The following is a 27,251-nucleotide window of genomic DNA, read 5'->3' on the forward strand; positions in this document are numbered from 1 at the left end:
TGGCCCTCTGACAGGTCTTTAAATGTGTTTCTGAAAGTTACACATATATAGAATCGCATCGAATTTCCAACACAGAAACAGCCCATTCCACCAAACAGGTCTATGCGTGTGTTTATGCTCCGCATGCTTTTCTGAAAGCAAAAATAAGATGGGTACAATGTAAAAATGAGGAATCTTGGATGGATAAGAGAAGTCGTTTTCACTCAAACTCTTTCACCCATAGGCGAAAGAGTTAAGGAAAAAATTTTCCCATTCCTAAAAATTCAGACATCCGAATAACAGCTGAAACAAATAGGAAAAGGCACAAATTCCAACACTGCAGCTGAGCCCTCATAATATTGACCCACTCCGTCAGTATAAACTTGGCTCTCACTCCCCATAGCCTTTGACACATATCCAGGGCATTCCTTGGCAAAAGAGACAGAACAAAATAAAACCAAATGAAAACAAAAGGCATCATGCTGCAAATTGAGAATAGATAATGTACTCATAGGCACCGCAAAATTGGGCTCCTTAGTGCCGCTGGTGCAGGTACCACAGAATCCCCAACATCAGAAAATGGCATGCACTGTGCTCCTGGGCACTTTTTGTTGTGGCCCATATGATGCCCAGTGCTGGGAAGAGCACTTGTGTGGGGTTTGCCCCATGCTCTGGAAGCCCTGGACCGCTGATATGGCGCATAGTTTTGAAACTTGAACTGCGCAGGACCACTGAACACCTGCCCCATGCTAATCATTCCCAGTGAAACATGCATTCGGCGGCATAAGGAAACCGCCATTAGTGCTATTTAAAGGGCCAGCCATTGAACTTTCAGGCGAGGTACTTTTGACATATTTCTCCAGTTGCTACATTTGCGGAACTAGGATGGAATGTTTTTGGAGGTGTTGCGGTTAGTTGCTGGAAATGGCAGGGGGTGTTGCTGCATTCTCACTGAGGTTTTACTAACCTGTCCACTCAAAGGCTGGAATATCTATGGGGGGGGCTGCAGTTTCAGAGCTATTATTCTCTTCTACTGTGAAGACAGATGCAAAGTATTTATTCAACTCCTCTGCTATTTCCTGGTTCCCCATTATTATTTCCCCAGCCTCATTATCTAAGGGGCCTATGTTCACTTTGTGAAGATGCCTGAACTGATTTTGACTACCTATTCTTGTGATACTGCTGCCAGGTCCTTGGGGCCAGTCTCTGGGAGTTGACCTCCGTGGCCACCTGTTTCCATTCACTTTGGAAGATGTTCCTTGATGATCTCCTGAACTCCCTTCACCACCACATCCACCACATCCCCCTCCACTCACCCCCCACCCCCCCGCAACTCCCCATGGAAGCAAAACCTCTCTCTACTGACCTTCATTGCTACAGCCTCAACTGTGAACTGTGGAGTCCTCTCTTCCTTGGTGCTCATTTGTTCATCTTCTACTTGTAGCCAATTACACCACAGGGACTCAGCAGCAACTTCCTTGTAATGAGTACAGCTCCCCTTTAAGAGAGGCAGGCTGCCTTTAAGGGGAGCAGGCTAGCTAGAACAAGAGCTAGTCATGCACACTGCTGGGCCCTCTGCTGAGCATTCAGCTGGCTCCCAGCATTGGGTCACACTTAATTGAATGCTGCTATCATTCAAATAAGGAGACAGCACAAAGTTTGCAAGCTGCCTGTTTCAACAGTACTGGGCATGAGCAGATCACAAAACCCTCATGCCTGAAAATGGGAGGAAATGAATTTTTAGCCTAAGAAGTCAAGAGGGAGAAAGTGTCATTCACCACATCGAAGCTTGTTTCTATTACACAACCGGCCCAGCATTCAACTGCAATCAGATTTCTATGCCTTTGGTTCCAATTTTCTGGTAACTTATTCCAAATATAATAACTATTTGAATAAAAGTTTTCCAGGATCTATTTCAATTTACTTTTTAACAATCTAAATTGTGTGCTTGTCCAGTCCTTCTGACCTGACATACCGTGATGTATTTTGTTGTGTTTGTTTTATCGGTATAAATTAATACTTCACATTCTGACAATATAGAAAATTGTTCATGTACACCCAGTCTACAAAAAGCAGGACAAATCCAACCTGGCCAGTTACTGCCACATCAGTCTACTCTCAATCTTCAGCAAAGTGATGGGAGATGTCATTCACAGTGTTATCAAGAGCAACTTACTCAGCATTAACTTGCTCACAATGCTCAGTTTGGGTTCCACCAGTACCACTCAGCTCCAGACTTCATTATTACAACCTTAGTTCAAATATAGATAAAAGAGTTGAATTCCAGAAGTGAGTTGAGAGTGACTGCCCTTGACATCAAAGCAGCATTTGATCAAGGAGCCTGACCAAAATTGAAGTCAATGGGAATCAGGTTGAAAAATCTCCACTGCTTGGAGTCATACCTAGCAAAAGGAAAATGGTTGTGGTTCTTGGAGGTCAACTATCTCAGTCCCAACACATCACTGCAGGAGTTCCTCAGGATAGTGTCCTAGGCCCAGCCATCTCCAGCTGCTTCATCAATGACTTTCCCTCCATCAAGTTGGAAGAGGGGCTGTTCATTGGTGATTTTACAATGTTCAGTGCCATTCACAATCCCTCAGATACTGAATCAGTCCATGCCTGCATGCAGCAAGACCTGGACAATATTCAGGTTTGGTTTGTTAAATAGCAAGTAACATTCACATCATACAAATGCCAGGCAATGACCATATCCAAGAAGAAAGAATTTAACCATTTCCTCTTGAAATTTAATGTCATTACCATCACTGAGCCCCCAACCATCAACATCCTGGGGCTACCATTGACCAGAAACTTAATTGGACCAGCCATATAAATACTGTGGCTACAAGAGCAGGTCAGGACCAGGGAAATCTGTAGCAAATAACTCAACTCCTGACTCCCCCAAGCTTGTCCAGTCAGGAGTATGATGGAATACTCTCCACTCATCTGGGTGAGTGCAGCTCACACAACACTCAAGAAACTCAATACCATCCAGGACAAAGCAGATTGCTTAATTGACACCCCATCCACCACCTTAAACATTCACTTCCTTCACCACTGCTGCACAGTGGCAGCAGTGTGTACTATGTACAAGATTCACTGTAGCAACTCACCAAGGCTTCTTTGACAGCACCTTTCAAACCCACAACCTCTACCACCTCAACAGGCAAGGGCAACAGATGCATGGGAACACCACCATTTGTAAGTTCCCCTCCAAGGCTTGGAACTGTATCATTGTTCCTTCAGTGTCGCTGGTTCAAAAATCCCCTAACAGCACTATGGGTGTACCGAAACCACATGGACTGTAGTGCGGTTCAAGAAGCTGGCTCAGCACCACCTTCTCGAGGGCAATTAAGGATGGGAAATAAATGCTGGCCTTGCCATGATGCTCACCTCCCAAAATCGCAAGTAAAACATTACCCTTTTCTGTGTTCTAGAGAATTTATTTTGTTTCACCTTTCTTCATAGCTCATAACATTAGCTCTGTTTTGGATTCTTTCCAATTTACGAATCTTCCTTTTGTAAGCTGATTGTCAAAACGACACACACTCCAGTGTGGTTTGGCAGGTACATTACACCTCAGCTGTACTGGCAACGTAACTCAACAGTTTGTTTGCAGTGTAATTGTTTCCACATCATCATTGACATTGACATTGAAAGCGACTCCTCACATTCAACCCCTTCCATGGTCTCGCTTCTCCCTGTCTCTGTAATCTCACCCAGCCCTACAACCCTCCAAGAATTCTATGTTCCTCCAACTCTAGTCTCTTGTCTATCCCTCTTCCTTTGCACCACCATTGGCAGCTGTGCTTTCACCCTTCAGCTGCTACTCCTTAAACATTTCCAACTCTCTTTCCACTTTTCATACCCTTGTTAAAATCTACCTCTTTGACAAACCTTTTGGTCACCAATCCTTATGTCTCCTTCTTTGGCCCAATGTCAATTTCTGTCTGGCAAAGCTCCTGGAAGTGCCTTTACTCCATTTAAGGGGCTATATAAATGCAAGTTGTTGGAGTCTCTTTCTAGTCTCCCTGTGATAATTCTGTTCCACTTTTGTACATATTAATGGCATGTTAATTATATTGTTAGGTGACAGGCATTGTTCAATTAAATACTTGAGCACATATAAATAGGAGACATCTGGGACAGTGGTTGTGTGGGAGGAAAACTGTGAGAGTCCTATGAAGAAAAACTCTGTCTTGGTTTTGACTTCACCAACTGGCTTGCATCGTGTTAATAGTATACCTCTGGCTAAGACTTTCCTTGAAGCTGTTCCTGCCCTGCTGCCATAATTTCCACAGGAGAAAACCCAGGCAGATGTTAAAGTGTGTTACTATTTGAAGAAGGCCGTGCAATTCTCCCAAGAATTGCTGGAGAATGCTGCTTCATAAATTGGTGCCATCATTTTGGGCTCCTGTTTTACACAAAATAGGTGCTGTTGCATTTGCTGACATAATAGTAATCACTGAACCACATCATATGTGAAGTACTTTGAGAGGTAAATAAAGGTAAACACTTTCTCTTTTTTTTGCTGATCTCCCTGTTTTTCTTTTGTTTGTCAGCTTGTTTTCAGTTTCTGTATCGAGGCAATTTGCATTGTGAAGAAATAACAAAACTCCAATCCCTTTGGTTCTCCACTCAATAACTCCTCTAGTCTAACACTGCAACCCTTGCAGATACTTTCCATTAACATTTTCCAACTTTCATGTTGTATCCTGTACTTGTATTTTTTTATCTTCATGAGCCCTTATCAAAAGGTTTCTGCAAGTCAACTCTCTCAATTTGTGTCCTACTATCTATTTTATTTACAATGCCTACAAACAAGTTTAAAGAAATTTAACATGTGGGATTGTCCCTTTCTAAATTGCAGATGGCTGCCTCTTATTGCTGTAGACATACTTTAGTCACTTTAGCCTTGATTCTGGTATTTTAACCAATATAAAAGTTGGGCTGATGGATCTGTATTTGCCTGGGTCAGATTGTTCTCTCTTTTAATATAAATTCTATGTTTTGCTAGGTTCCAAGTGTGTGGAACTTCAGCAGCTCTTAAAGGTATTTTTCTGAGTATTGCCATCAGCTTACAACTTTCTTTTCCTTAGTTTCTTTCTGCAACCCATGATACATATAATTTACTCTCTGGATCTCTGGTGTTTATTCTTTTTAGTTTATTAAATACACCTGCTCCCTGGTTCAAAATCCTCTGGGTTACTTAATGTATTACAATAACCGGAACTGAATTTACAAGTAGCATTTTTTCCTCTTCAGTGAAAACTGCTAGAAAATAATGATTAAGAAATTGAATGAGCTCTCCTTCATCTTCAGTTACACCATTACTTTTATTTTAGCATTCTATTTGCCTTCCCAACCACTTTTAGCTGTTATGATACAGGAAATAGTTGTATTACATGTTACACTATACTTGCTATTTAATAGACCGAAATAGTTAATCTGGTTGCATTTTTTTGCATAATTTGTCCTGATTCTACCTATGCAGAAAATGTTTTTGATTATCCACTAGGAGTTAAATTCCTCTGTCCTAACCCCAGTTGAATTCATTACACAGGGGTTTACTCCATTTATGCCAATTCAATTATGCTGTTGTGGAAACGTTTGACATTCATTCATGCTGGTTGCCAAATTTGGAAAACATGATATTTTTTTCTCTCGGTAAGGATCACCCATTTTCCATCTGCCAAAAATGCGCTTGCTTATCTGGTGACAGTCGAAAGTATGTATAACTAATCAATAAGTTGGCCAGTTGAGACCACAAGTGAACAGTTGCATTCATGCTGACACTGACTGGCAAACTGAGCTTGTTGGCAAACACAACTTATTTGATCAGAAGTTGAAACTGAACTGCAAATATACCACAAGTGCCACTAAGCAGAATAATGGTTGTGAGTGAATGTAGTACTGAGGCAATCTGGCCTCAATAGGGATAATGACAGTATGCATTACACTGAAGGCCAATGCACACATGACATTGTGAAAGGCAGCCAAAATCCACAATATTGTGTTATAGCATTCTCATAGAGAAACATTTCCTTTGTGCTGATACAAAGGGAATGCTCTAATCTCATTAAGGAAAGTGTAGCTTACTATTGAGTGCAGTGATTTGAGAAACGTAACCAAATAAGAAGACCAGATATGACAAATAAGACTGTTTCACAAATGCATCAACTCTTTTTGTAACAATCCAATATTAAACTGAGCAAACAACTGAGCTTTTGAAAGGGAAGAAATGGTATTCAGTCTAGTGACATAGAGGTGTTGGATTTAACAATGATCAAATTCTCTCCCTTTTAGCTTACTTTACAGTGCTCAACACATTGAATGTTGCTACTCCGGTGCCACATTCAGGCAAAAGTGTCATAATTTAAATGCCTTGGCATCTAATTTCCTCTGGTAGCAGAGACTAATGTGTTTGAGTGCTACTTTCAAACCTTTTTAAATCCATTTAAATGGGTTTTGTGACATCAGTGGAGATCCAAAATGTTTCCAAAATGCCAACATTTTCTCCAGTCAGTGGCTCCAGTGTGACTTTCTGATGGCAATTAATGGCTTATATTCGTTATTTTAAACTGGAAGATGATGTGCTGTTTTTTATATTATCACTTTTCTAGGTCAAGATTGTTTCATTGATTCCTCAGACTATGTTCACTGGTTTGTCACTGACACACAGCCAACAGTGAATATCCCATTAGGAGTAGTGTGTTAAGAGAGCAGCTTTCTCAAAAACTGCAACATGAAGTGAGTCTTTTGGCCGCTAATGCATTGTTCACCGATTTGAACTATATGTTTCAGTTACCATAGAAATCTGTACCTTAGCAACCATCATTATGCTCATCTAACCTCAGCTAAAGGACTCTGAAATATTGTAACTTGTGGAAGGCCATTTGGCCCATCTGAAAGAAATTTCCTTCAATTTTGATATTCTTCTTTCTTATAGTCTCAGAAAAGGGTTTAAAGTATCGTTAAGACATACTTTAAAATAAAAGCAAAATACTAAAATTTCTCCACGTATGCTGCCAGACCTGCTGAGTTTTTCCAGCATTTTCTGTTTTTATTTCAAGTATTATTTTGATATTTAATTTGCTGATCAATTTGTTGTACAGTTAGCATTTTATGCTACAAGCAAGGGGTACAGAAGACCTGAACCAAAATGGTTCCAGGGTTGACAGATAACAGTAATATAGATAAACTGGAGAAGATGGGGTGGTTTTCCTTAGAGTAGAGAAGGCTGAGAAGAGATTTGATTTTTTAAAAATGTTTAAAATCATGAAGGATTTACATAGAGTAAGTAAAGAGAAAGAGTTTCAACAGCTGAAGTGTTGATAAGCAAAGAGCCACAGAGTTAAGGAAATAGGCAATAGAAAGCAACATGTCCCACATTAGTGATCTCTATGGTCTAAAAGAATAAGAGCAGCAGATGCATGGAAATATCATCACCTGCAAGTTCCCTTCCAAGTCACATACCGTTCTGACTTGGAAATATATCGCAATTCCTTCACCATCGCTGGGCCAAAATGTGGAATTCCATACCTAACAGCATTGTGGGTGTACTGACACTACATGGATTGAGCAGTTCAAGAAGGTGGCTCACTACTACCTTCTCAAGGGCAATTAGACATGGCGATAAATGCTGGCCTTGCCAGAGATGCCCACATCCCATGAATGAATTAAAAAAAAAGAACAACATGAGGAAAATCTTTTTTTACACAGTGAATGGTTAGGATTTGGAATACACTGCCTGATAGGGAGGTGGAAACAGATTCAATTGTTACCTTCGAAAGGGAATTGGATAAATACTTCGGAAAAAAATGCAGCAATACTGGGAAAGAGCTTCAAAGTGAGACTAATTGAATTGATCTTTGAAAGAGCTGGCAAGGCTTGATAGGCCAAAAGGACACCTTTTATGCTGTACTATTTTATTTTCCTATGATTGTATGAAGTTTTTTTAATATTCGTTCATGGGATGTGGGCGTTGCTGCCTAGGCCAGCATTTATTGCCCATCCCTAATTGCCCTTGTTCAGAGGCCATTTTTTTAAGAGTCAACCACATTGCTGTGGGTCTGGAATCACATGTAGGCCAGACCAGGTAAGGGCAGCAGATTTCCTTCCCTAAAGGAGCCACATGTAATAGTACAAGGTAGGTGGTTGCCATTTTCTGGTGCTATCACTATAGATTACCAGCCTTATTGGAGATCAGCTTGCCTTCATGGCTTGGGCAGTGAGGTGGTGGGATTCAATAACAGGTGGATGACCTACCCAACCACTTTACTCCCACCGACCGCCCCCTCCCCTGACTTCACACAATGAAGGTTGGAGCTACCTCCATTGAGTCCAGATTCGCAGCTTGTCGAGAAGATGGCAGCTTAATGTCAAACCAATTTAAGTAGCTGCTAACTGCCTTTCTTTGTTTAAAAAAAAGTTTAAAATTTTTATCAGGCCCTGTGAGCCAGCCAACAGTGCAAAGCCTGTAAACAATAGGCTTTATTGAAAAATATTGTGAAATAGCAATTTGCAATAGAACTGTAGACGTGGTACAGATTTTGTTCATGTGAAGAAACATTTACCACAGCAACTTTTTTTTAGAAGAATGTCCCTTCCTTGTGCCCAACCTATCAGTGTCTGAGCTGTCTGGGAACATTTGTCGCGGTGTTTATCATGTTTCCACTTTCACATGCAAGCAGCATTCTTAAGATACCACGTCATCCCATATTTAGAATTCACTACCCGATAGCGTGGCAAGTTAATTTGTAACTCTCTGTGCAATTTACCTCAAACGTGATCATGTTTTTCAAAGTCAAAGTTTTGCTCCTCATTTCTGACCTGAAAGTTGGTCACGAACATCACAATTTGGTCATTTTCCATTTTAGGGGACTGGTTCCACAGAGCTCCTGTAGATCAGATGGTGAGAGAGTGAGGTCCCATATCTGAATATCAGAATTCTGCAGCCACACTCCTATGAGTGCAAGATAAGCAATCAGCTTATGGTGGCAGTTGGCGACACACAGGTGGCTGAGTCAGAAACCTGTGGCCTCACACCCACTCCAGAAAACAGGCACACCATCGAGGTTGACACTTAAGTGCAATGCCGAGGGAGTCCTTCGTTATTCCTGGTGCTGTCTTTCACAATAAATGTTGATCCTAAAATAAAAGCAGAATATGGCTGATGCTGGAGATATCAGCAGACCTGACAGCATCTGTGGGGATCGCGCTATGTTGTCATTACGTGAGCACAGATTCCAAGGACATCCAAATGAGAATAAGTTACATGCGTTAGGGCAAACAGGCAAGCAGTGCCCCGATGAAAAGCAATGATAATTTAAGCAAAGGCAAAGAGAAGACAGAATTTCCCAATTGTACATGTCAGTGGTAGCTCCAGTCTCGTTTCTGAGTATGAGGTCAAAGTTGAGATGCAGGGTAAAACCATTCCTTGGCAAAGACTGTATGCATAGGAAGACTGTGTTTGCCCATAAAAGTAACATTTAGACTGATAAGAGAGTGGAGTTTGGATTGAGTGTGCTGTGACTTCATAGCAGACTGTGCTTCCACTGACCTGATTGAACAAACTTAAAAAGAATTATAGAAATGCATATCTTTCTTCTCCTCTGGCTAATGTTGTAATATGTGAAATGTGTGCACAGCAAGGCCCCATAATCAGCAATGACCAAATAATCTATCTTATTGATACTGGTGGAGGGCTATATCGGCCAGGAAGCTCAGAAAACTTCGCTGCTCTTCTTCGAAAATAGTGCCATGAGATCTTTTACAAACATCTGAGAGGACAATTGGAGTACTGCACTGGGAGTTTTGGACTAGATTTTGTGCTCAAGTCACTGGAGTGGTAATTGGACCCATAACTTTCTGACTCGGAGATGGGAGTGCTATGCACTGAGCCATGGCTGTCAAAAGAACTCCTTTAACTCATGGAGATTCTGCTTTTTATTTTACTTTTGATTGATGGCAAAGGTCTCAATTGCTGGCGTAAAACCATATTAGGAGGGCTGCTTTCAAAGATACCCTCCGGTTGATTTGTTCATGAGTGTGTCATACAATGATACTGAAATCCAAAAATGCTGTTGTAACAGAATTTTAATTAAACTGTTGGCAGCTGTTGTGGTTCTACTGGATTCTCTCACTCCCTCTTTTAAAGTAATTCTCCATACATTACTGCACTTTATAGAAGTATACTTTCATATATGTATTTCACTTTGCGAAGCCTTTGAGATGTTCCCTCGGTGCTTGAAGGAGGATTGCCTTGATATATTCAGCGTGATCATTCTTGTGCTGCCCCTCCATTTTCATAGCTGTGTATCGGGTGATGCACATGATCAGGAAATTCTACCTCATAAATAAAAAAATCCCTATGACATAGAGGCAATGAAATCAAAACTTTTCACTCCGTAAGTTAGAAACCCAAAAGGCACAAGTGGGAAGTCTCTAACTGGCCCTATTGCTATTTTTAGATGAAGTGGAACCTTCCTGGGGTAATTTTTCCTCGACTTTGGAGAGTTGGGAGTTTCACCAATGCTGACTTCGTCACTCAAGTAGTGTTTCTATTGGGCCAGACTCTGTGCCAGGGCTAGTGTTTAGGGAAACTGATCCCATTATTTGCAACAGATAAAAATATTGAGTATTTTGTAATAACTTTGGAATTATTTAAAAGACTTTTGGATTCTGTAACTGGGCATAGATATATTGGCAGTTGAGGCCAGAAGAAAAGAAATGGGCAAAATGGCTTTTCTCAGGCAAAATTATCTGAAAATATTGGCTTCAGAATCTCTAGTGTTATAATGCTGGCAGTTATGTCTGATTCACACCGACACTTCTGGAGCTTGTGGGAAGGCACATTATGCCTGGGGCAGGATGTTCAAGCGTTACTTTGGGCCGATCTCCACTGCCTGTCTGGCCATGTTTATTGGTATAAAAAACTTGGCACCCTATTGAGAACACAGGAAGAGGAGTAGGCCATTCAGCCTATTGAGCCTGGTCTGCCATTAGATGAGATCATTGCCAATCTGTAACTTAATTCCATTCACTTGTCTTGGCTCTGATTCCTTTAATATCCTTATACCAGAAGTCTATCAAACTCTTTAAAATTACTAATTGAGCTAGCACCTACTAAGTTCTAACTTCTTAGCTTCTCTCTTGAAAGACCTGTCTCTGATTTTAAGATTATGCCCCCTTGTCCTAAACTCCTGGCCAGAAGCAAGGGTTTCTCTCAATCTACCCTATCAATTTGTTTCAAAATCCTAAAGATCTCAATTGAATAATCCTTAAACATCAATATTCCAGGAAGTACAAACCTAGTTAATGCAATCTCTCCTCGTAATGGAACCGTTGGAGACCTGATAACATTCTAATGAATCTATATGCCCCTCCTTTCAAGGCCAGTATATCCTTTCTAAGATGTGGGCCCAAAACTGTACACAGGACTCCAGATATAGTATCACTACAGAACATCCAGCCCTTTACATTCCAGCTCTCTGATTATAAACGTATAGATTGTATAGATTTTTTGGTTATTCTTTATACCTGGCTATTATATTTTAGAGCTCTCTGCACATGGAGCCCTAAATCTCTTTAGACCTACACTATTTCATCGAAAATGGATGACTTCACACTTACCTCACAGAAATCCAGGTGTCACAGTCTCACATAAGAACTTAATCTATGCACGTCTTGTTGTAATTTTATGCTCCCATATACTCTAACACCAATGTTTGTGTAAAAGCAAAATACTGCGGATGCTGGAAATCTGAAACAAAAACAATAATTGCTGGAAAAACTCAGCAGGTCTGACAGCGTCCGTGGAGAGAAAGACAGAGTTAATGTTTTGAGTCCGTATGACTCTTCTTCAGAACTAAAGAAAAGTAAAAATGTGATGAAATGTATACCGTTTAAGAGGGGTGGGTCAGGTGAAGCTGGATAGAAGGCCAGTGATAGACGGAGGCAAAGGAGAGATTGCAAAAGATGTCATAAAACAAAAGGTCAAAGGGGTGTTGATGATGGTGATATGCTAAAGGAGGTGCTAATGGTGACATTGAGTAGGAAGCAGAATGAGCAAGTGACAGATGGATCTAGAGGGGGTGGGGGGTGGGGTGTGGGGAGGGGATGGATCTAGAGGGGAAGGGAGAAAAGATCAAAATAGGCTAAAAGGTGGGGATAAAACAATGAATGGAAATAAATTTAAATTTAATGTTTGTGTAATTGGCGTGTGAATATGTGCCTGTCTAATGTCGTATCTAAATCATTAATAAATGTTATGATGCAGCAGATGATGTGTTCCAGGCAGATCAAATCCACGAGGGAAACCTGATCATACGGTCAAAATGATTTTGCAATTTATATTTTATTTCGAGATGCATGTCCTGAATTCAGTAGTAATAAGTCTGCCAAGACACTAGAGAGTTTTTACAAAACTAAATTAAACGTTTATTAACAAAAAAAGATTTCAAGTACATACATAGGTCTACAAATTGCCACTATAATAGCTCCTAAAACCTCTAATTAATCTGACTTCCAATTACACCCCTGTTAAGGCAGCAGTAAACAAAAAAATAGATTTTAAATAGATTCCAGCCAGTTACCACAATACCCTGGACAGTAGAATGCGAAGTGGCTTTTCCCAGCTTTGGTTTCTGCAGACAGCAGCTTAATGCACAACCACTGAAGGCTTTTCACACTTCTGGTAGATCTTACAATGCCTTCCCCTTTGACACATAGCCTCTTCTCCTTTATACACGTTTCTCCCTTTTAATACAAATTCCATTGTTCCCATATGTCTTTGGATCTTTACGTTTCTCATCATATAAATCTTTTCATGGTACAAATACGATCAATAACCTTTGGGGAAAATAAACACACTGCTTAGCCCAGCTTCTCTGGCTAGGTGTAACATCCTACCATCTCTTTGAAATTCAAGCTACCCTGATTTATCTACAAATGCAAATTCTCCTCACCTCACATTCTAAAACTTCAGCCATGTTTACATATTTAGCATTTCGAACCTAGCTTCTTTTGATGAGTCAAAGCCTCCAGGCCAGTTGTCTCTAATCCAATTAAATCGCACACACACACACAATCCAAATCCCACTATTAACCTACTTTAACAATAAATCACAATAATATTGTGAGAAGTATTATATTCTAGTGACACTCCCTCCTTACAAGAAAATGAACCATCATAATTTAAAAAGATGGCTTCATTTTCTTAACTCATTTTACACTACCTCCTATACTTATTAATATACTCACACTATTACATTACCAGGTGCATGAACTAACATAACAATATATATACAAATCCTTGGTATTAACAGAAATCATTCCAGTCCAGTGTCCAGGTTTCAAATCTGAGGATATGGGGTAGACCATTTAGGGCTGAGATGAGCAGAAATTTCTTCACCCAGAGAGTGGTGAGCCTGTGGAATGCACTATCACAGGAAGTAGTTGAGGCCAAAACATTGTATGTTTTCAAGAAGGAGTTAGATATAGCTCTTGGGGTGAAAGGGATCAAAGGGTATGGGGAGAAAGCAGGAGCAGGCTATTGAGTTGGATGATCACCCATGATCATAATGAATAGCAGAGCAGGCTTGAAGGGCCGAATGGCCTACTCCTGCTCCTATTTTCTATGTCTCTATGTTTTTAAATGTCCAATTTTCCCTTTGAGCTTTAAACTCTCGACAATGAATGTACAATTAGATTTTCTCTTCCAGCCACATGTAAAATCTGTAGATTAAATGATTGCAGGAATAAACTCCATCTGAATAGCTTTGCACTTTGGCCTTGAAATTTGTCCAGAAACTTTAAAGGATTGTGGTCTGTATAAACAATTGCTTCCGATGAATTGTTGCAATGTAAACCTTGAAATGCTGTTACGCTAATACCAGACCCAGAGTCTCCTTTTCAGTTGTTGAAGATCTTCTCTGTTGTACATTCAGTTTCTGTGAAAAATGCCCTATCAGTTTCTCAATTCCAGTTTCATCTTTTTGCAACAGAGCGGCCCCAATGCCTATACTGCTTGCATCAATGGCCAACTTAAATTGCTTGGCACAATTGGGCACTGCCAAAACTGGTGTCGTAGTCAATACAATTTTGAACTGTCAAATGCCTTCTTAAACCCCTGCATCCGTTGGAACTTCTTGTTCTTCTTTAATAATTCAGTCAATGGAGCAACAATACCGCTGAATTATTATATTTTTGTGACAATAAAAATAATGAATAATAAAGACTCAAGTACAGATTCTTGTGGAACATCAGTCATCACTTCATTTTCATTTGGTACATACCCATTATCCCTATTCTCTGCCCTGTACCACCCAACCAATCTCCTCACTAGGTAACTAATTTGCCTTCAAGTCCATGAGCTTTATTTTTAGCTGTGTGGAACCTTATTGAATGCCTTCAGGAAGGCCAAATGAACTATATTGTTACGACCAGTACCTGGGCAATTGTCCCCCCAATTTGTTATGATCCCAGACGAGGTATCCCAAATTGTTGTGCTCCCGGGTAAGGAGGGATGAACTGGCTCCCCTTCTTTATTCAACCCCCTCGGTTGGTCGCAACAAGGTTAATTTAAAAAGGTCCCCTTCCCTCGTGAACACCTTTTCCCAGTCCAAATGTATCTACGTTTTAAAATGAGCCAATTTAACCAGACTTTCTTGAGTCAAAGAAAGAGTGAGTTTATTAGTTACTAAAAAGTGAGAAAAAAATAATAAAAACACAACACATATACATACAGATTAGAAATGAGAAGTGAGTCCAGAAACAAAAGTTAAAAAATATATACAAATCAGTCTTTGGCTTGTCTGTGAGGAGTAGATAGTGAAATATTATAGCCACTAAGTTGGTTGATTCCAGTAGAGCTGACTTTGGCAGTTGAGCAGCTGGTCTGGAGATCCTTGGTTCTGCAGGTTAGCTGAAAGGAAGTGTCCTGTTTCCTTTTCAACTGTGGCTTTGCTGACTTGTGACTTTCTTCCAGCAATCAGAGAGAGAGACTTTTTTTTACCTGCAAGCGCAGAGATGCCTAGTTGATGTTCTTCAGCTATGACCTTCACAGACCACAATAGCACCAGAACAGAACACCAAAACTAGCACACAGAGACCAAGGTTACAGTTGGCGTTTAACCCTTTTTCTTGTGTATTCCTGGAAGGGAAAAACAAACATGTCTTTCACCCAGAAACTGCTTTCTTTCAACTCCGTTCAAACCCACAGTCTGTAATATAACTTAACAGGAGATGGTTTCCGCTGAGGCGGTAATCAGTTTCTATTATCTCTGCAACCGCAAGAGATTACAGTTCAGTTTTTGCATTTCATCCCTTCCTTTAAAGTCTCTCTGTCTGGGGTAGGCCTTCACACCTTTTAAGTGCAACATTCTGTTCTCTATGGACTAGTTGGTTACCAAAGTAAATGGTTACTTTACAGTCTCAGCCAGCTTTTGCTTGTAGGTCCTTTTTATAAAAAAAATACGTGTCTTACATAAAAGTTCAATATGTTTGTAAGTAATTCGGGGCTATAATCTGTGGTCATGACAATACCTATAGACATTCGTCTCTCTACTACTTCAGTTAGTTCTTCAAAAAGTTCAATTGGTTTGTTAGACGTGATCTGTTCCTTACAGATCGATGTTGAGCCCAGAACAGAGTATAGCAGGCCACGGGGCAGGTCAGTGCCAAGGCAGACCGGTTCGAAGGCCTGCCTCAGTTGTCTGGGATTTCATCCCCAGTTGTTTCAGAAGCTGTTAGGCCCTCTAGCCCTCATTCCTCACCAGCACGACAACTTAGAGACAGCAGAAGGGTCAAGAGAAGTAATCGTGAAATACAGTTGGGTGTCATCCATGTGCACGTGCAACCTGATGTGTTTTCAGATGATGTTGTAGAGGGACAGTTTACGTTGTCATTCTGCTCTTCCTAATTCAAATGAAAGTTAAAATCTCCCATTAAAATGGCCTCACTTTTGCTACAAGCTTCTCTAACTCTGAATTAACACATTTGTCACTTCATTGCTGTTATCACTGAGCCTGTAGGCAGCTCCCATTACAGTTTTAAGTTCTCTCTTATTCCTCAGATGTAACCATAGAGTCCCCACTGATTATTTTCCCTTATCCCTTACCTGCTATTACTAATGTTGTAATCGTAACTTTAAACAGTAAGGATTCCCCTCCTCCTCTTCCAGTTTCTTTATCCTTTCTAAAGACCTTGGACTGGATTTTACGGCCCCCAGCCAGTCATATTTTTGGTTGGGGCAGGGGGCACATTAAATATGATGGGTTGCAAGCCCACCATCTTCCTATCACCCCACCACCACCCCCCCGAGCTGTCCCCTTAACATGCTAGGTGGGCGTGCCATTTTTAAGTAAATAATTAAGGGTCATCTGAGCTTGTTACAAAGCCAATTGACCCAGCTAACACGCTGTGCATGCCACAAAATAATGGGCATGGGCAGGTGGGTGAGAGTGGCAGGCTGTTTTTTAAAAATATTTTTGTAAAGGTGAGAAGGAAGGGGGCACAGCATTCGGTGGCGGGGGGGGTGCACATTGAGGGCATTCCCCCTAAGATACTATCTCCCCTCCCTTGCTGTTCCCTGCCTAGCCTCCAAAATGTGCCCTCCCAATCCCTTCAGGTCCCTGTCCCTAGGCTGCCCAATTCCTCCCCATCCAAAAGCTCTGACTTACCTGGTCCAGACGTCATGCCTGCCTTCCCTGTAGGCCTGCTGGCAGTCCCAGCAGCACCCGTCTACTCATCTCTGGCACTGCTGGTACTGCTGGAGCTGCGGGCCAATCAATGTGGCCAGCAGCTCTTGAGGGCAGGACTTCTCCCCACTGAGGGGCGTAAGTCCTATTTACAGCCTGATTAGCCTGCTGGCACTACGTTATGGCTGTGCGATAGTTTAGGTGCATCAGCTGCAATCGGGGTGGTGAGTAATAAGCCCCACATCCCACTACCCACCACCCCATGAAACCATTAAAACTAGGAATACTTTTACACCCACTTCCAACTATAGTTTTTAGCCATGTCTCTAATGGCTGCCATGTCATATTCTAAGTTGTATCTGAGTCTTTAATTCACTTAATTCATTTCTCAAACTCTATGCATTAATATAGAAAACTCGTATTTGGGAAACCGTCCCTAATACTTCTGCCTTGATTCTGTCTTCCTCACGCTGTTTAACTTAACAAATTTCTTAATTGTCTTGTCACAATGATGGGAAATTGGGATTGAGTGAGACCTACCTATAATTTCACTAACTAACCAAAAACATACAGAAGTGTTTAAAGGGGGCCATTTTTTTTTAAAGACAAGCAAACAAAAGCTCTCCCTCTCTCTCTCTCTCTCAAACCTCGTTGATTGACTCATCATTGTTCAGTGCACAGATAGTAAAAAAAAATTCAATATTCCCCTCACCTAATGTATTGAGGTCACTACTCCTGATTTCATCTCATTTATTACTGACAGGGACATCCCATTTGCTTAAATCTGGATATTCTGGAGAGGTGAGATGTATGAAGAAATCATGCGACCCCAAAACCATCTGGCTGTTGAATGATGTACTTGGGTTGAATTTCTGGCAATAACAGCTGGGAAATGAACTTCCTTCACAATATTTGTGGTACCATTTACGATCAGGAAGTTGCATAAGCAATACAAAGGTACTTCCCTGCTCATAAAAAAATACATACCTGCAATGCAGTTACCCTGTGATTGCCAAGATATCCCAAAGTTAGTCACGAGCATAGAATTAAACTTGGCAGTGTGGGTAGTAAAGTAAGCCAGTGTATCTATGATATCCCAGCAGTGTAAACCAAGCTTAACAAATGACTTTAATATAAATGGCAATAGCAAAAGATCTCGATCACCTGAGGAGACCTGTTTTACACAGCGACTTGCGGTCTGTAATGTGCTGCAGATTCAGCACTAACATTCAAAAATGAATTGGATCAATACTAGAAGGGAAAGAATTTATAAGGATATGCAGAAGGAGCGAATGAATGGGGCTAATTTTATACCTCAACCAAACAGCTGGCACAGGCATGGCAGGCTGAATTGACCACCTCCTGTGCTGTAACATTCTTTAATTCTATAGAGTTAAAATCTATTAAGAGCAGAAGGCAGAAGTAAGGCAGAAATAACTTCATTGGATGATTCTCCCAAGTGGCTTCCGTAACTTTGGCAGTAACCTGATTTACAGGGTGTTGTGGGGGTTCCCACTGATTTTCTGCTGAGGTTATGCTGGACAATAGGGAGAACTCCTGAGGGAATCCCATCCAATGACACCTATGCTGAGAGAGGCCAGGGGAAAGATTTCTGAGGAATTGACAATCATTGTGAGGCAGCGACTGAGGAGAAGCCAACTGATTGGAAACAGGCCATCCTCACGGCCACATTCAATAAAGGGCAACAAATCAGCCACAGGGCAACTGCAGGCCCACGAGACTTATTTATCAGATGTAAACTTAAAGATGGTTTCTCATGGACAGGGATAAAGATCCAGTGTAAATCTAACAGGAAAGCAGCAGAGGGTTAGAAGGTAAATGGGTTCCACGAATTCTGGGTCTCCAGACAAAATGTTGAATTACAAAACCAAAAACAATACAAATTGGAGGAAGTCTTCATCAAACTGTCGAGCGCTCTGGTCAAAGTGCACCTTAGAAAGCTTTCAAACACCTGAGAGCAGTGAAAAACATATAGCTGACTTAGACAAAGAGACAGAGAGTAATGTATCTAAGTTTGCTGATGATACAAAGCTAGGTGGGAATGCAAGCTGTGAGGAGGACACAAAGAAGGCTACAAAGAAATATAGACAGGTTAAGTGAGTGAGCAAGATGGCAGATGGAGTGTAATGTGGGGAAGTGTGAGGTTATTCACTTTGGCTGTAAGAATTGAAAAGCAGAATACTTTTTAAAAGGCATGAAACTTCTAAATGCTGATGTTCAGAGACACTTAGGATGTAGTACAAGAAACACAAAAAGTTAGCAAACAGGCACAGCAAGCAATTAGGAAGGCAAATGGCATCTTGGCCTTTTTTGCAAAGGGATTGAATTACAAGAATAAAGAAGTCTTGCTACAATTGTACAGCGCTTCTATTCTGTGCAATTTTGGTCTCCATCTTTTAGGAAGATGTATTTGCATTGGAAGCAGCACACCGAAGATTGGTCCCTGGGGTGAGAGGGCTGTCCTATGATGACAGGCTGAGTAAATTGGGCCTATATTCTCTGGAGTTTAGAAGAATGAGGGGTGATCTCATAGACCCAGATTTTGCCACGATGGAAAGACTCTCCATCGCAGTAAAAAGGCAGAAGTGACCAAAAATCATAAGTCTCGCCACTGAACACAGCAATTCCCATTTTCTCAGGAATGGGAATGGGGGAAGGGAACATTTCCTGCATGCACAGTCTACGCAGGGCCATTTAAATCATCTGCAGTCTCCACTCAAGTAGGATTTTGGTAGCCTTGGAGTGTGAAACCCAAAGTGTGCAGATTAGGCCCAATGAGAACAGGTCTGAAATTTGTGGAGTCATTTGGATAGCCAGGTTATTCCTTTGGAGAGGTAAAGTACCCTTTTGGATCTGGTCCTGAAGCACCTTTGGGGGCGGTAAGGTGCCCTTTGGAATTGTTAATAGTAGGCATAAATGTGCATTAAAATGTGCATAAACTCATTACTGTCAAGCTCATTGGAACTGCCCTCAGACCTGTAAAAATGAACTGTCAAAGTTGTCAGACGCACCTGTCAAAGGGACCTGTCAAAAGCACCTGTCAAAGGGACCTGTCAAAAGCACCTGTCAAAGGGAGCTGTCAAAAGCACCTGTCAAAGGGAGCTGTCAAGGCTTTTAAAATTCCTGCCCTGTAAATCTTTTTTAAAAAAACTCACTACCTGTTGGCATAAGCCTGAGGGTTTCCATTACTGGATTAGTGCTGCATGATTGATTTCACAATCGCCCATTATCAAAGTAGGGTGCCTGCCCTATTTCACAGTTTGATTGACAGCTACAAGTGGTTATAAATTTTGTGCAGTGGGACTATGAATTCCAATGCTGGTTGTTAGAAGGGATTGTGGACATCAATTAAATGTTTGTTGTTATAAGGCTTTATTTAGTTGAAGGAATGTAAATGTAGTAAGTGTTTTTTGTAAATGAGTGTATTTTTCAATATAATGAAGCCTGCAATAGACACTTAGAACTTTATTTTATATCATCTCTGCAAGGTCCTGAGGTATACCCATGGTGGATACTGCGTTTGATGGCATGCTGGATGGATGGGAAAAGGGTGGTGGGTAGGTGGGCATGGATTGGCATGAGCTGGTACTAAGTTGGCATAGGGACTATAACGAGCCATTGTGGGTGGGTAGAGGGGCATAGTTTGGCATGAAGGGTATGAAGGGCCATGGGGGTTTGGTGGGAGCATAGGTTGACATGGAGGGTATGAGGGGCCATAGAGGATGGGGGCATGAGGTGGCATGGGTTGGCATGGATGGGGCATGGGGACTGTGTGGGAGGGGTGTTAGGGGGAATGAAGGGTGAAAGCTAGAAGGATGTTTTATGTTTTATTCTTTATCTTAAATTATGGACACAGTGCCGGAACCCTGAGGCAGGCCTTCCACCCAGCCCTCAGCTGCACCCACCAGCCTCCTCAACACACTCCTACCACCAGCCCCCCCCTCCAAATCCCACGCCTCCCCAGACCGAAAACCTGATGTCTGGGCAGCCATTTTGAAAGGTTGGGTTCGAGGAGCTGGGAATTCTCTGTGCACCTGACCTTGAAACCACAGATTATGAAGGGGCCTGACAGGGAAGACACTGTTTCCCCTGACTGGGGAATCCAGAACAAAGGGATACAGTCTCAGGATAAGAGGCCAATCATTTAGGACTAAGTTGAGGAGAAGTCACTTCTCTGAAAAGGTTGTGAATCTTTGGAATTCTCCACTGGAGTGGGTTGTGGATGCACCATTATTGAATATATTTAAGACTGATATAGACAGATTTGTGGTCTCTCAGGGGATCAAAGGGATATGGGAAGTGAGCGGGAAAGTGGAGTCGCTGCCTAAGATCAGCCATGATTGTATTGAATTGCGGGGCAGGCTCGACAGGCCTTGTGGTCTACTCCTGCTCCTGTCTATAAACTTCTTATGTTCTTATGAACAGGTGTCAATATGTCCAATGATCTTATTAAGAGGCCAAAATAGGCATGAAACTTCATTAAACAAATAAAATCCATCAAGAATGAGACACTTGAAGCTGTATCCAATCTAGCCAAATACATGAAATAAAAGTCTTCCCTCTAATCTGGAGGGCGGCAAATGTTGAAGTGAAGTTTGATGAAGCAGAGCTGGAAGCATCCTTTATCTCTTTCGAGTGGTTAGCACAGCAGTTAAAGTTGCCAGTCCACCATTGGTCCCTACTACTGCAAAGTAAAGCTCACAAGGTTTACTCCCTCTTGCCTGAGGAAAGTGCCACTGACTATGAGGCAACAAAAAGGGCTATTTTAAGTGTGTATCAGTTAGTATCAGAGGTGTACCATCAGAAATTCCATACCCTCAGGAAATAGCCTGACCAGGCATACCTGAAATTTGAAAGGCTTAAGCATAAATTTAAGGCACCTTAAGCACACCACGGGTTTCTCACTGGTGCTTTTGTGTTGCCCCGCAATGAGGTCATGATTAGTTGGTGTGGTGTTCAACACTTCTGTCATTTTGTTTCCTTAGTTCATTTTGTTGTACCATTAAATTTAGACATGTGACCATGGCTGAGGGTGCCTCTTTTCCTCTGCAGGTGGATGGTTACCCATGATATTATGAGTGGGTTGTGTCACATTGAGTTTTATTGACAAGGCCTTTAGTTAATGTTCCTTTCCAGGCAGGTTTAGCACTCAGGTATCGAGTATGGTGCCTGCAGCACAGGCTTTTGTTGGAGATCCATCTGTGGTGTTCTAGCTGAAGGTTCATTGGCCTCCTGGGTGTCCGAACGCACACTTGAATAGAGCGTCTGTCATCTGCTTGACACAAGTGTGGACAGCTGATTGAGAGACACTGCGAAGGTCACTCACTGAGCCCTGGAAAGAGCCAGAGGCATAGAAGTTGAAGGCAGCTGTGACCTTTAGAGCCACTGGCATGGGGTGCCCACCCACACAGGTAGCGGAGATCTCAGGCTCAATCATCTGACAGATATAGTTGACTGTCTCCCTTGAGAGACAAAGCCTCCTTTGGCACTGCACCTCAGACATATTGAGGTAGCTGCTTCGTCGCCTGTAAACCCTGGCAGCAGGATAGTGGCATTTTCTGCAGCCCCTTCCGCCTTGGACTTCCTCTTGGCCCTGTACCTCTTGTGTCTGCACCTCTCCTCCCAAAGGTGGCTCCCCTGGAGGCTGAATGTGCATTCCTGGCCTCCTCCCACTTATGGCCCTCCCTTCCTCCTCAGAGAAGGTGCCTCCAGTGGGGAGCACAATTCCCATTCCCAGGCTAAGAGAAGGCTTCCTGAAACCTGCAGGCCCCAAAAAGGATCTTCACTGTAGAGTGCTGACCTGAAGGTTGAGAGTCCTGTCCAAGCAGCTGGTATGAGTTTTGAAGTATTTCTGCTCACACAGGCAAGCATCAGTAACTTTCCAAATTAAATATGACTGAGCATATTCGCGACCCCACTGACAGGTATAGTTGACTGTCTCCCTTGAGAGATGGAGCCTCCTGTAAACCCTGGCAGCAGGATAGTGGCATCTTCTGTTGCCCCTTCAGCCTTGGACTTCCTCTTGGCCCTGCGCCTTGGCTCTTATCCCACCCTTGGATGAGGTTTATACAAATGTGTTCTAACCGCCTGCCAGTTGCGCCTGTGCAACAACTTGAAGATTGCACGGGCCCCGAAAAATCGCCGTCAATTGGTGCCTCAAGGCCTGTTAATTAACGACGGGCGAGCATCGGAGATCATCGCGTGCCCGCCCACCGAAATAGTGCGATGGTGCACGGTGACATCGGGACACTCGCCCGACATCACCGCACGTCATTTAACGCGTCAGCGAGGAGGGCCTGCCCCCGCACGCTGACGGGAAAATTCTGCCCCATAGTTGCTGCTGCTGCCTTGTAAATAAAGTTCAATGTTTCCACCAAGAAAAGTTGCCTGGAAATTCAACTCCATAACAACTGCGCAGAGGAAAAGGGATAAAGTAATGTTCCCTTATATAAAAGTTTTGCAATTATCTGCCCCGTTTTAGAGTCAAGCACCCAAAATAAATGTGAGGAAAGTTCGATCTTTTCAAAGTTACGGAAAAAGAAGAAAACATGCCCATTTCCCTTGATCGAGTGAGAGTGTTGAGCAAAGCCGAGCAGCTTGCAATCTACAGAAATGTCCAGCAACAATAAATAGCTTTGAATCTGTTTAGATCACCTCCCCACAGGAAATACCTGGGCAGGGTACTAAAGGAACAGATGGGCCATGTTATTGGCTAAACATTACAACTGTGTTCTAATTCCAAACTACCCACCACCACCAGCGCCTTCAGAGATTATCTAGTAATATAACATAAATCTAGACGCCTCAATCCCAAGGAATCAATCCTGTCTCTTTAAGATTACAGAGCACAGTTTCGCAGAGTTTAAGAGAACAAACCGTTATTTATTTTGTTTACATATAAAATACAGTACTTAATGTGTAAAATATACATATTTAGAATTTTAAAAAACATATTTGGATTTTGACAATATCATCCATAAACAGTTAAATATCCAAAAGTAGGCAAGATATTTGCATTCACTGCCTTTCTGACACAGAATTCACCCTTTTATCATTTATCCCTCAATACCTGTCTCACCCTCATTCATTATAAAATTTTCCTTTGTTCTGCTCAGTTTTTAAAATGTGATTTATGTTATTCATTTCTGAAGATACGATCCCCAGTTAGACTCAGTAATATTAACTGTTGCAATTGAGAGGTCAGGAACTCAAGAACAGCATGAAAATTCAAATTGAAAGGCACCTCTAAGTGGATTATTCTTTGTCCTGGGTTTTTGCTATGCAAGGATGCAGCTGCTGATTTTTAAATTCTGCACATATGTAGTGTATTGAAAATTGCATTGCGTATTTTGTCCACTTGAGGTTACCATACACACATGTACAAGCAGAGGGAGTCTGCTAGGAATAAATAATAAAGGATCCATGTTTAGCAGCTTGTGCAGCCCTAATTCTAAATGTCTTTGGCTGAATATATAACTGTTTCTGTCCTAAGTAATTCAGAATATATTGACGATTTTCCCCAGCAAACATATTAATTAAGGAATCCATGAGTGGTCTTCTACCATCCAAGAGCATTCAAGAAAGCAAGAGCTGAGGAAAGGCCATTCAAGGTCAAGTTGCTATACATCCACCATGGTGGTTTTTATTCTCCTTCCTCATTGTATCTAGGAAGCAGCTTTGCATCACTTCCTGTTTTTCATTATGTCAGCCAAAGGATTGAGTTTTTGTTCATCTAGTTTATTCAGGTTTGATTATATACACATACAGTAAAGTACCCATTAGTCTCTTTGAGAGCCTTATATACACAGTATTTGCTATCAAAGGAATAATGATCTGGTTTATTTTTTGATGCAGAAACCAAAAATATTGTGTATATAGTAGAGCTGTGATACATCAGAAGCCATTACAGAGATTCTCTGCTAAACTGTAATTAAAATTTAAATAAAGCAAGAAAACGAACAACCTGGACAGCTCAATGAAAGATAAAGGCAAACTCTAAAATAATGTGAATTACCTACCATTTCATTTTTCCACTTTTTATTTAATCTCTTTTAGTTTTGTACTTAACAAGAGGAAATGCAACACTGCCAGTGCAGGCATCTTTCAGATAAGGTTCCAAACCAAGGCCCCATCTGCCTTCTCAGGTAGGTGTAAAAGACCCCATGGCACTATTCAAATAAGAGCATGGGAGAACTCCCTTGTGCCTTGGCCAATATTTATTTCCCAGCCAACACCACTATCTGGCCATTCATTTTATTGCTATTTGTGGGAGCTTGCTGTGTGCAAATTGGCCTGCCTTGTTTCCTGCATTACAACAGTGACTACACTTCAAAAGTGCTTCATTGGTGCATTGGGAAGTCCTGAGATCATGAAAGGAGCTGGATAAATGCAAGTTCTTTTTACTCTTGTTTCTTTGAGCAAGTGACAATCCACAGGGACTATGGTCTCTCAACTTTCCCAGATGTCTTATCGCACAGTTCGACGGGAAGGGCTATTGGTTAAATTGAAAGCTATGGGAATGGGTCAGAAATTGGCTGAAGGATTAATTTCGTTGAGTACTCATTACAAAAGCTATGCCTGAGTTGGGTAAGCGCTGAATGGAGAAACCCAAGCCTCAACTCTGCAACCACTGTTTCCAAATAGTAAGTGACTCAGATTCAAAAATGCAAAGTAATCAAAATCGTAGATGGCACCAAATGAAGAGAGGGAGTGGAAGTAGAGGAGGCAGCTCAGAAATTACAGGACAATTTGTGCAATTGAGCAGAGCTGCACGAAATATGAAAGTGGGTGGAACAATGCCAGATGAAATTTAATCCAGATAGGGTAAAGTAGGAAGGAAGTATACATGGGCCAGGCATTTTAGGGTATCGAAGGTTTCCTCCCCACCATCCAAAGAGTAGGCAGCGAATGCACTCCTGCCAATACTGGCTACCCGACAGCCATTTTAATGCTCCAAACAAGAGTTAATTGGCTGGAGATGGGACTTCGCCCCTCACTCGGGAGGAAGTTCCGCATCAGAGTGCTGCTGGCCAATCTGTTTGGCCGGTAGCTCTCTGATCCCAGCAACGCCAGAAGCCACAGTGGACAGGATAGGGACTGCAAGCAGCCTCCAGAGTCTAAGGCCCGAAGTCCAACCAGACAAATGTGGGTATCTCAGGGCGGGGAGGGGAGGTGAGATTTGGGAGGGTGGGCAGAGCGGGGCTGTTGGTGGAGAGGCCAGGGTGGGGAGGGAGCACCCACAGGGGCCAGAGCTTGTTGAAACCAGGTATAGAAGGGAGGCTGTTGATGGAGGCGCCCCCCACCCCCCCAAACCCCTCCACCCTTCCTGCCAATCCCCTGAACAGAGTCAATTTCTGGGCTTCCCCCTCCCCCTGGACTCACCCCACCAGCTTGAAAATTGAGGCTGGGCAGGAAACGGCCCTTAAGTGGTGATTAATTGGCTACTTATGGGCATCAATTGGGGCAAGGGCAGGGGCACATGCCTAGGCCTTGCCCGTCCCAATAAACTAAGAGGGATGTTAGGATCTCTATGGACGGACAAATTAAAATGGACCAAATACCCTTCCTCACCTTTTCGGCTTGTGAATGGAGAATCTAGCTGCTCTGAGAAGTTCATCACAATGGTTTGACAGTTCCATGCTTGCGCATGTCCTGGATAATGGCAAGTCTTCTAACCCATTCCCAGTCATGAATGGAGTAAAATAGGCCTGCGTGCTAGTGCCAACCCTCTTCAGCATCTTTTTCTCCGCCATGCTGTCTGATGCCTTCCATGATGGTAGTCCTGGCATCAAAATCAGATATCACATGGACAGCAAGCTACTCAGTCTGAGATGGCTCCAGGCAAAGACTAAGGTCTCCATGGACATACTCTGCAATTTTCTGTTTGATGATGACTGCGCACTAGCTGCCTGTTTGGGTCAGGACATACAATGTAGCAAGGACTTGTTCTCCAAATCATGCAACAACTTCGTCTTTACGATCAGCACAAAGAAAACTGAAGTAATGTACCAGCCTGCTACAGGAAAGAGCTATCTCGAGCCCAAGGTTTCAGTCCATACCAGAACATGTCGGCACTGGATAAGTTCACTTATCTCAGCAGCACACTGTCTTGAGCTGTGCATATTGATAACGAGACACATATGAAAATTGCCAAAGTGAGGGTAGCCTTTGGCAGACTTCAAACATCAGTCTGGGAAAGAAGATGAGTAAGTCTGTCTAAACTGAAAGTCTATAGAGCAATAGTTTGTCCCCTCTACTCTACACATGTACCAGCATCATGCCAAGAAACTCAACCATTTTCACTTGAGCTGCCTTTGGAAGCTTCTGAAGATCAGATTGCTGGGCAAAATACCAGACACTGAGGTGCCCACCTGGGCTGGCATGCCAAGCATCCACACCAATTAGAGACAGCTACAAGTCAGTTGAGCTGTTCATGTAGACAGAATGCATGACACTCACTTACCAAAGCGAATCTTCAATTGAGACCTTGAGTCTGAGATGTGCTCTCATGGTGGTCAAAGGAAGAGCTTACAAGAACACCCTGAAGGATTC

General features: G+C 42.2%; 1 protein-coding gene across 1 annotated transcript in view; it reads left to right on the forward strand.

Annotated features, from left to right (window-relative positions):
* The window catches only part of dlst (dihydrolipoamide S-succinyltransferase), a 531,988-nt gene extending 520,134 nt beyond the window's left edge, over positions 1-11,854 (forward strand). Inside the window, exon 15 of the mRNA XM_078562156.1 lies at positions 11,782-11,854. Coding sequence (XP_078418282.1) covers positions 11,782-11,825 — 44 coding nt within the window. The 3' untranslated portion in view covers positions 11,826-11,854. The remainder of the gene's footprint in view (positions 1-11,781) is intronic.
* Positions 11,855-27,251: the final 15,397 nt, after the last annotated feature.

The sequence above is a fragment of the Cetorhinus maximus genome, chromosome 18 (genome assembly GCF_964194155.1).
Source record: "Cetorhinus maximus chromosome 18, sCetMax3.hap1.1, whole genome shotgun sequence".
Classification (NCBI taxonomy): Eukaryota; Metazoa; Chordata; class Chondrichthyes; order Lamniformes; family Cetorhinidae; genus Cetorhinus; species Cetorhinus maximus.